The sequence below is a fragment of the Eimeria mitis genome, genomic scaffold (genome assembly GCF_000499745.2).
Source record: "Eimeria mitis Houghton genomic scaffold, Emh_scaff43, whole genome shotgun sequence".
Taxonomy (NCBI): Eukaryota; Apicomplexa; class Conoidasida; order Eucoccidiorida; family Eimeriidae; genus Eimeria; species Eimeria mitis.
Window position 1 is genome coordinate 41,651 of NW_013572620.1, and position 10,980 is coordinate 52,630.

Here is a 10,980-nt window from a genome sequence, read left to right on the forward strand (position 1 = left end):
GCCGGAAATACTGTCGTCGGAGTCGCGTTTCCTCCGGCTTCATAGTCGGTTTTACAGTGTGCTAGCAGACAGGAACATGAAGAAACCGAAAGGGCGAAGAAGTACTCCAACTGTCAACTATATTTGCACATAGCGGGGGGTTGTTCGCAGATGTAAATATACATGCCACCCTGCGCTTGTTTTGATCCTCTCGAGGTTTCCCGTGATCCTGATTCGGCGTTCTGTAGACTTACGGTCGTCCATGCAAGGTTTGTGCATCGTGCGTGGGCAGAAGGCTAAGGTGAATCTAAGCTACACCGATGATGAACAGCAATCACTGACTACGCAGGCCTCCAGGTANTATTACTTTGCTATTAGAGCTTCCTAAACCGTGACTGCCAAACCGCAGTAGAAGCCCATAGCGGTCGAGTTGAAGTCACTGTGTATCAAGGAAAAGGAATTGCCACTGCAACATCACAGGCGGCTGAAGGCCGCTGCCAGTTGCGTGGGGCTAAAATCAATTGCATTAGCTGACTGTAGGGTGCCTACGGGATGCCAAACCGCAAACCCTTCACATATGGGACCATTTTTCAATTGGATGATCAATTTCTAGATGCCGCGTGAGCTACGTTTATGGCTTGTAGGAGTTTTGTAACCTACACAAGCAAGAACAGGATCACAGGCAGAGCAAATTAACGCTGGCTTAGCAACAGTGCATGCTCGTTCAACCTTCTGCGACGCAAGCTCAGGCTAGTGGCCGATCGTCCTATGGTATATGCATGGATAAAAATGCTGCCACGCCGTGTCGGCTAGCTCTTTCTGAAGAGTACCTGTAAAACTGTCTGCCTAAGTTCTCCAGAAACGGCAACTCCTGCTTCCTCCTGTTCTCCAGAATTTGTTGCGGCTTCGACTCTTTCAAGGAATCGCAGTAAAGCTTCACTTAATCTCTGCAATCTGTCTTCAGCGAAAGCCTTTACATCCATTTTCCACACAAACTTCCTGAAATCGTTTTCGCCTGCGTCGGCATCTGCAGATTCGCCAATTGTAGCTGTGCACTTCGTTGCGATAGTTTGAAGCAATCCCTGAGCATCCTGCATCTCAGCATGTTCTCCTTCTGCATGGGCCTACGTAGCAGAAGCAAGCGATGCATATGTATGAAAAACTTTAAGGGCTACCTCGGCAACACTAAGGCCTAAACGAATGCACACGCGGTACTGCGCTGCATTTGCAGAAGGTCTTTTGCGCCAGCATAACAACACTTCACTGAACTCCTTGTTACTGCTCCCTGTGGATAATCCAACACTAGACCGTCCATTCATCTAACTTGAGTGACAATTGATGCTCCCATCAGTGGGAGAGGTTGCTTGGATCTGCAATGCGTCACGACGCTACTTAACGTCAGCACCTCACCGCTTGTCTCTCACGCGACTTTTTCGCCTGTCTCGCTGCCCGAGAGTTGCGCTTGGAGGCAAGCACTTCTTTTTGCCTCTGTCGCTCTCGCTCCGTAGCCCGACGCAATTTCTCTATCCGGCGCTGTGAAGCCTGCTTGAGGTCTTCTAAAGTTTTGCCTTCAGAACCCATCGCTTCGATGAACTGCTGCAACTTGCGAGCCTCTTCTGCATGCCTCTGCTGCTGCCTCTGTAGCTGTTTTTCCTGGGCTTGTTTCTTTGCTGCTGCCTCCTGAGCCTTTGCTGCCATCTTCATTTGCTGAGCAGCCGCGTGAGACTCCTGTTGCTTCCTCTTTTCTTCGGCCTGCTTCCTCTCAAGAACCAGCTTCTCTACTTCTTGAAGCCGGGCAGAGACAAACCGGCGGAGATCGTCGCGCTCTTGCATCAGCCGCGACTTCTCCTGTAAAAGGGAATTCACCGGAACGGATGTTATTTAGTACTAGGGGGCTCCTCATTTCATTCAGTGGCAGCAATAAGCTACGTGCAGGGCTTGGAATCCTCATTGTTGCCTAGAAAGCTAACGGCAAGTAGTAAAATAGACATCCACTAGAGCGCCTGCTTCAAGAAGGCTATTTACTGCGCGACGAAAATTTCCCCTCACACCCGCCCATGAGCTCAAGAAAAAGCACTGTAAAGGGGAGGGAACAGAAACGCAGTCGTTTCGGTGCGCGGGCGACCTTAGAGAGCATTCCTCACCTGTTTAGCCTGCTCAAGCAAAGTACTCGCTGGCGAATCTCTAGCCCCAGCAAATTCCCTTAAGGTTTCAATCACACGCGCAAGGTGCTCTTCCTGTAAGCCTAAGGCTTCATCTTGCAGCGCGGCATCTTGCGCTGCTTCCTGGATTTCACGAACCTTCGCCTGGTGAAGCTCAGACGTTTTCCTGGTCGTGTACCTTTTAACCTCTGCAGACTCAGCTAGTCCTTCTAATGCAGGTGCCGTCTCACTGCTGCAGCGTAAGACAAATACTGGTGCTATTTAACGCGTGCAACGGGCAGGATACGGAGAACGATGACTTGCACAAGCGACAAATAAAATGATAAACCAGGGATGGGATCCTGGGAACGCGGTCAACAATACAATAAATGATCGTCTAAGTCCACCTTCCAGTTCTCAGCGGAATATGGCAGTGTCAACTCTGCTGGGAAATGAAGCGTGCACCTCCACCATGAGAGATGCTTCATACCTGCCAGCAGCTGTGTCCATCTGCATGGCTTCTTCAGTTTTTTGCTCCATCGCAGCGTTGTGCCTATACCTGGCCTTCTCTTGCATCTGTTTGAGTACGAGGGCTTTGATATCTTCTTGGTACTCCTCCTTGAGCTGGTTGTGCAACCTGATGCATTTCACAACTGCTCTACAAAACATTTGCGGACCGAATCTGGCGCGTCATTTCAGCACTTAGCTAGCTTTCATGCTAAAGAGAAACGCTAAAGGGAAACACCGATATGTTCATGCGGCACCAAACAGGCTTCATTGGAAGGAAGAACATGTACCACGAAGCGCCCTACGCGTAAATGTTTTCGGCGCTTGGGTTCATTCGAGCTGCTGCCAAAAGCTGAGCCTTCTTATCATTTCGTTCTTTTTCCAACATGCTGCTGTTTAACTCCAGGAATTCTTTGCGTGCTTCTTCCTTGCATGCTTCAAACTGCTGGAGAAGTTGCTCCTGTTTCTCCTCAAGCGCTGCCTTTGCCTTTTCGAGCCGCCGCTGGATATTCGCTTTTTGGGTATCTCGCTGGGCTTGCAGGTCCTTGAACATTTCAGCAAGGGCTTGCTCTCTCTGGATTTTTAATTTCTCGCGTTCCTCAGGGCTGTCCTGACTAGCCTCCTTAACTCTAAAGGACATTTCGAGATTTGCGGCTTCCGCCTGCCTAGAACGTTCGATTTGCGCCTCTGCCTCTTTATCTTCTTCCAGCAAGTTCTGCACTTCTTCCGCATAGTCCTTACGGAGCTCCGCCGCCTTGCTGAAATCCGCAGTCCATTTCACGCAGCTGGTACATTCCTGTTCCAATATACAAGGGGAAAGGGACTCCTGCCGCATTCAAACGTGCGTGCATTCTTACCTTCTAAACGCCTCCTTCATGTGCTCCAGGCGTGTATTTTGCGCTCTCGTCATTTTCGCTTCATCTGTAGCTGCTAGTGTCCTTCCGCCTTGAATACCCCTGCACTTTTGCAGCCATTCAGATTCAGCGAGGCTAATTTCCTTCTGCGCTCTTGATATGCTGTCCAGAAAGCCCTTGTTTTTTGCCCAAAATTCGCTATTTAACGTAACCTGCGGGGCCTCCAAAGATGCCTGTCCAGCCGCAGGATTTTGATTGATATCGCCTCCCTGCATCGCCGGCAGATACGGAAGGGATAGAGCTCTGGGAATCATGCGCTGTCAATGCCCCACGTGTGCGTGGTGCTCCAGGTTTTATACAAGGAAGCCTACTGATATCGTGCAGGCAAAAGTGGGATTCCGGCGAGGCACGCTGAAGAGAGCCGCCTATTGCGCAATCTCTATTAGACGTTTGCAAGTGGTAAAGCCTGCTTTCCGATTAGTACCCCTATACGCGCAGTTCGCGCAAGCATAAAAGGGGTACTGACGGGGAAATAATGTGAGAATACGGATCTTTGTGCTTGGAAGTGCAAACACACTGCCAGAAAGTAACTATTAGCCACAGCACTAGATAGGGCAGAAATCACCTGTAAGCCGTCGAGCGCCTTTGGACCCGATGAGGCGCAGGAAGCTGCCCAATCAGGCCCTCTTGGCTGCTTGAGCCGGTTGTCGTCTATGCCACTTGCTTCAAGCCTTTCGTTAATTTGCCCGGACTGCCAAGTTAGGAGGTCCTCCTCCCTGAGCACATTGCCACCTACACCCCACCAAAAGTATGCCTTTGGGATCTATTGTTCAAGCACAATTGAAGGAGTCTGCAAATATCTTTGTACAGCAAGGTGGTAATGAAGCGAATGCGGGTACTTTATGCCGTTACGTACCAGTCACTGCGAAAGTTGGAGAAGGCGAAGCTCCCTCTATCTTGCAAACCACCTGCAGAGGCTACTGCTGTTCCACGCCGAAGCATTTCTTGAGTCTCCCGAACCCAACAATCCTGCAACACCACGCCCGACATCCAACACATGGTTTCATGCACGTTTCGTAGACTATGCATGATGCAACAATAAGCTCGTATTACGACGCCTGATACTTACAGTCACAATGCGGTTTTGTATTAGCTGGTGCTGTGCTTCTATTATGTTTTCTCGAGACCTTTTGCAAGCCTCTAGGTGATGCTGGAAGGTGGCCCGTAGCGCATCGGAACTCCGGTGGAATTCTTCATCAAATACTGTTTTCAAAAGGCTTGTTCGTTCCAGCACCCTTTGCTGAAGCTGCTCCGCTTGGGATTGTTCATCAACCAAGGCAAGCGATTCAAATTCTGCCCTATCCTTTTCTTCAGCAGCAGCGTCGTGGTAATATCGCTGCGCAGCGGCCTCTAGGCAGCTCACCGCCACGCTAAGTGCATGCTGTTCCCCCATGGCCTGAAGGTTGCCTTGGGTTTCTGCATCAATGTCGGCCTCGTTCATCAGAGCACGAAGCCAGAGTTCGCGGGGCTCTGACAGCGAAGCCTTAGCGTCTTCTATCGCTACTTTCATTTCATCTTCTTGTTCTTGACGCAGCTCATCCATTCGCGCCAAATTTTCCTCCAGCTGCTGACCCTGGTGTTCGCGACACTTGTCTATCATCGTTTCCACTGAAGATTCAGTTTGCTGTTTTCTGTCCTTCAGGTCACGTTGAAGCCGCAAACTCTGTTCATCTCCATCCACTCCTTCTATCTGAGCGGCAGCAAGAGTGTCCTGTAGGTCGACTTCAAACCCAAAGAGCCTGCTCAGATGCAGAAAGAGGCTTCTTGCAGTACTTCGCTAGCATGCAGGAGGCACGGGTGTTTTGATCGAATGCTACCTAAGCGCTCTCCTTCATCAAAGCTGCGGCAGCCACTGTGCTGCCTTGGTTTTGTGCGTCTGCTCTACTTCTAATCTGGTGGTGTATTCTCCACAAGGACCAGCGTTTTTAACACGAGGAATACTGCCGTCCCACAAAATCTTCACACGACACGGACGACCTCACACATATCACAACGCTCTTGAGACTGTAAATGCCCCCACCTGGCTACGTTTAGCGGACGGATTTGATCTGTGAACTGCTACTTAGTGAAATAAGCTCGAGAGCTTTGCAGTGACAGTTCTATTTACCTTTATTAGAGGACGCACCTTTCCTGATTCGCAGTTGCACGTGACCATGATGCGATGATGGAATTACGTAGGAGCTTTCTCTCCTCCGCTGCGCTTCTCCATGCATGCTTCATCCGGAGCCGCACCAAGCTTGCAAATACGTCTGCTTCGGCACTTCTCAAGTCCTCCTCAAGTCGCTGGCGCTTGCGTGTTGCATCCATCCTGAAAAGGTAGGCCAAAACATTTAGCATTGCACAAACAAAGTGCTGCCCCACGTGCTTTAAGAGTATCAAAGGCCTCTTCGATGGATGCTTCTGCTCTAGCTGTCATTTAACTGAGGGAGGTGTCAAAGACACCGCAGTATAGCCTACAGGCTTTCATAAACCCTCGTAGCTTCGCGCTCAAATTGCTCAATGCGCTCGACCTTGTTAGCGAATTGCTCCCTTGTGATTCGCTGGATGTTCAAGTCAAGTGAAGAAGCAAGCAATGCCTTTTGCTTCCTATATTCTGACTCTTCTAAGCCGCCTGCCTTGGCTTGACGCCTAAGATTTTGTGCTTCTGTTCTCATAGTGGACTGTAGGGCATCAGTCCAGTCACGCACCGCAGCCTGAACATGAGAACGGATGCAGCTGGACTCCGCTGGCTTATCTGACACAGAAAGTGGTTCTATTGTTTAGGTATAACATTTAAGGAAGCTCTTGCTGGACAAAGACTGGCAGGGTGGGATGTATAAGCTTAGCCATTACCTAAGGGGTATACGCAACACACCTGAAATGCTCCTTCTTCAAACGACTTTTTATTCTGTATTGCCAGCTGGGTGCAAAGAAGTAAGAGTTGCCGTTCGAGGCGGTGGACACCTGCCAAATATTCCTCCTCTCCCCGAGCTTTCTGATCAAGAAGAACTGTAACTAGGGCTTCACGTTGCTGCTGTTGGGCCTCTGCTGAGGCTTGGTCACGTGCCAGAGCCTCTCCTGCACGGACCAACACTGAATAGGGTCCACTGTGTGGGTAAATGCAAATGGCAGTTTTACTTTTGCAGACCAGGATATCCCGAGTGATTCTCCCCCCCCCAAGTGTTGTCGCCACGCGGACGCTTGCGGAGGCGCTACCTGGCTGAATGCCCTTACCAAGCCGTTTCTGCAGCGCTTCTGTCGCCGTCTTGAGGGCTTGCTTAAATTGTGCTCTGCAGTCATTGCTGTAGCTTTGAAGGGACCTGGAAGCTTTTTGATTGACGCTTCGGTTATCCCCAGGTGACCCGTGAACGGCAGAGGTTAGGCCCAAGAGCCGACTGAGGTGCAGTTGTAGAAGCGCATCTTCTTGATCTATAAGGCCTTGGACTGCTAAAGACACTTCTGCATCAATTGCTGCTGAGTGCTGCTTGCGGCACGTGTCCAAAATATCTTCCTCCCTCCTTGCGTACTCAGCAAACCTCTCCTTCATGCCTTCTTTGGCGTCTGATCCGGATGCTAATAGCTTGCAACCGTCGGTTAGTTGGCTGTGAACCTCCTCTAGCAGCTGCTCCTTCTCCTGGGAAAGTGGGTCCGCGCATTTTTCACCTTGCTTTTGTTGAGCCTTAATGATCGCAANATTCTGGGTGGTGAAACGCTCCGCACAGATAGTTGCGTGGAGCAGCCGAAGTTGCAAAGTTGCAGGCTCTCCGATGTTGGCAGGAACAAGAAGTCTTTTCACAATTAGCGCGTGCTCGCCTTCTTCAAGTTCTTCATTGTCGTTTGAGGATGTTGCAGCGTTCATGAACAGATCGGCTGATCTTAATTCGCCAAGCAGGCGATTGATATTTTCCATAATTGGACCCATCTGTTCCCTCAACCGATCGCGGTGCTGTACACACAACGATACTCCAGAAGGGCGAACGACGAGTCATGCTCACTGGCTTTAGCCACCTTCCCCAAAGCAGAGCATACGCGTTGCAGCGAAGCGATGACAAAATATCAAAAAGACGAACAAGAAATTCCAGCTACTAAGGCGCCAACCCGTAAAGCCCGCAAAACCCTGGAAGTCCACAGACTGGACTGGCCCAATACGGGAGGACCCGTCGTATGGCCAGGCATGTTAAAGCGCCTACGCACCTGCAACCGTTGCCTAATGGGTGCTAGAGTCGTCAGGATGTCCTTCTGAAGTTCGCTGATTTCCAATGCGATATCTTTCGTCACTCTGTGGAACTGGTGGCTGGAAGCGGAGGAAAATGATTTGAACTTAATTGAGAACTCATGCAGCGCTCCAAATGCATTTTCGAAGGCTTGGGGCTGAGGAGTATCTCGAGGTATGTCGTTAAGCATGCTGTCGAGTTGTTCAGGTTGCAACGCCAGTACTTTGTTATCTTCCTGTTTGCAGAGTCTCTGTTCGATCAGATCAGCCAGCAGTGACTCTAGTCTCCTTTTCATCGTCAGAGCTGCCTTCCGGCTTCCTAGAATAAGATCTCTACGTTCGTTGATATCCTTCTGATCTAACGCCTGTCGCTTCTTATGCTGCCGTCGTCGTGCCTCCGAGATACTCATCAGCAGTACGACAAGAACAACTAGTAGGCAGGCAAATGTCAGTAAGAATATTGTCAAATCCGGCTCCAGATTCACGCTTTGTTGGAGCTGGACTCTTAGATGCGCAAGAGATGAATCAGTCGTTGCCTCAGGATATCTGGAAAGGTTCATAGACCCAAAACAATCTGCCAATCTGAATCGGCCGGCTAACGTATTAACGACAAAATAACAGTGGTATATTACCTACTCAAGGACAGAACACCTGGATCCAGCGCTCTGCTAAAAATTGTAGTGCACGCTCACGCATACAGAGGAGTCTGTACTTCACTGGAGGTTTTCACGCACCTAGTACCAGATGGGCATTGAACTCCTTCGCCGACGACAGAGAAAATCGCCTGCGGGCTGTTATCTTCGTTTGTTCCGAACGCGAAGACTCCTTCAACATCGAATGTGTAGACGAAGTACTGCAGAACATTTGCAAGCGTGACAAGTGAACAGGATTGCCGTAAGCTCGCGAAAGGCTATACAAGACCAGTGATAAATGCATGGCATGCTCTTCTATGGGCATCTGCTATCCTGTACGCAGGTCTACAAGAAAAGGTGCATTAGACAACAGCGCCGCTACACCAGTGATTTCGATATGGGGGATATGTGTGTGTCATGCGGCGATGCAGCTATTGATAGATGCCTCCTTCTCATTGCCAGTTAGACAGGGACTGTTCCAGTAACATATCGGGCAGAGTTTATAGTATGTCTAGGGTAAATAAACCCCTTACTTCCAGGTTGGATGTGACAGTTTTCTTAGCTTTAAAGCTTCTAGCGTCGGTGTTGGATCCAACGGCGGAGGCTAACTGTAGGAAGGCGGAGATGTCGATGGCAGCATTCGTGTTCAGAAGCGAATCCTTCAGAAATACTGGGTACACTTGATCGCCCACCCACCAGGCAACGGTATCGTAGAGTTGCACGCATTGTACGGGGAATTGTACTGCCGGAGTAGTCCCGGCTGCAGAAAGCCGCCTAGAACCTCGTTTCGGAAGCGCGCGAGCAGTTGAACCCTTAGATGTTTTAGCCTCCTCTTGCAGGCCTGCGCAAACATAGCGCAAGGCNCTCCGGAATATGGCACATTGACCTTTAAAAAGCTCTCGCTCTGCTCTACCGGAGCCGGTTAGCCTACTTTGCGGAACACTGAACAGCCCCCAAATTCCTTCCTTTGTAGCGTCATAGAAATAAACGGCACAGTCGGTATTAACCCCTTCAGTGCAGTTGATTTTCCCGAGGACCCTTCCATTAGCCGAGAAGTCAGCAAATGCCAGGCGTCCAACGGTGCCGCCTGCTTCAGTACTGAACTCTAAAGCACCATCCCGATAGTTTGCGCGGACAGCTCCTTGCCTGCAGTAGGAAGAGGATGAACTCCTTTACCTTTAAAATGATTTAGACCAAATGTGACGCGTTTACGCAGGGAGGTTTGGTTTATGCAAAGACATGCGATCGGAGAATTGCAGGATCCAGTGCGTACCTGCACTCTTGATCACAAATTGCGTTGGACGCTCTGATGGGAAGGCAGATACATTGTCCTGACAAGGATAGAAAGCCTCCTTTTCCGCTGGGGCACGAGGCCTCGCAAGCCGATGGGTCCGTGCACAGGCCATCTTTGTCACGCAGTTTAGAGGGTGAAAAAACAAGGCGTGCTAGCTGAGACCCTTGACAATTTTCTCTCACTATCGGCTGACAGTCTAAAGAAGAATCAAGGTTGGATAGAGAAGCTCCTGTCATGTCGTAGCTTTCATAGCCACCCTCGCAAATGCAGGAGCCTTGGCTAGGTTGAAACCACCGATGGGCTCCTATGCAAGAACAAGTGCTCTGNCCTCGCAAATGCAGGAGCCTTGGCTAGGTTGAAACCACCGATGGGCTCCTATGCAAGAACAAGTGCTCTGCCCTGCCTCAGCCGTAGATGTTGAGCCGCAAGCAAAACAACCGGTTTGACCCGAAGTGTTCGAATACGTGTCAGATTCACATGGCTTGCAGGCTTCTAGTAAGTTAGCGCCGGCTTCTTCATCGTTGTAGGTCCCAGGAGGGCACGGCTGTGGAACAGAGCTGCCGGCTGGGCAGTAGTGGCCAGGAGGGCAGGGCTCCCCAAAGTCTATTTCCGGTAGTTGCGGAGCACTCGAGGCAGTTCCTCCGTAGCAGAGATATCCAGCAGGACAGGGATCGCATGCAGAAGCCCCAGGAGCGGGAGCATGGGTTCCCTGGCGTCAGCAGCCGAAAACGTAAAGGCTTTCAAATGAAGGCGAATCAGCAGGGCTACCGGCCGGTCCATCCAGAGCAGCAAATAGCAAGCATGAGGCTAAAGGGAAGATGGGAGAATCAGCCTAGAGGCTAGACAACGCCGTCGTCTCTCTTCTTCCGGCACCAATAGCTTACCGCAGGGCAAGTCTTGCAACATGAGCTGGTTGAAGGAGACTCCGTACATGACTCAGAAGTAGCTCTGTATGCACCTTCCGGACATAGCAACGGCTCCTCCACACCCTCAGGACAAATTGCCTCATCGGGGCAGGGCTGTGGACTAGAAGACCCCTCTGGACAGTAATACCCATCGGGGCATGTGAGAGGAAGTTCTGCAGCAGCAGGACAATAGGTGCCAGCAGGGCACAGTAGCTGTTCTGGAGAACCCTCCTCGCAGAGACGCCCGCCAGGGCATGGCGCAGGTCGGGCTGTGGCCCCTTCACAGAAGTAACCTGCACGTCAACGCCACGCTCAATTCTGAGGAAAATTTGAGCTTTAAGTTCTCGGTCTTGCCCAAAGAAAAATGCCTTCATCATCGAGTCATGGAGAAGCGATCGTTGGTTCAAATATACGGG

At 50.5% G+C, this 10,980-nt stretch overlaps 1 protein-coding gene across 1 annotated transcript; it reads right to left on the reverse strand.

Moving 5' to 3' along the window:
• Positions 1 to 581: 581 nt before the first annotated feature.
• Positions 582 to 9,771, reverse strand: EMH_0043570 (uncharacterized protein; the record flags this gene model as incomplete). Its single annotated transcript, XM_013499418.1, is given in 19 exon segments — positions 582 to 635; positions 810 to 1,103; positions 1,390 to 1,827; positions 2,124 to 2,373; positions 2,611 to 2,757; positions 2,933 to 3,385; positions 3,485 to 3,750; positions 4,107 to 4,257; positions 4,398 to 4,510; positions 4,611 to 5,280; positions 5,667 to 5,849; positions 5,999 to 6,234; positions 6,396 to 6,598; positions 6,755 to 7,211; positions 7,215 to 7,466; positions 7,715 to 8,279; positions 8,468 to 8,586; positions 8,899 to 9,206; positions 9,639 to 9,771. Coding segments are annotated over 19 exon segments (5,292 nt in total).
• Positions 9,772 to 10,980: the final 1,209 nt, after the last annotated feature.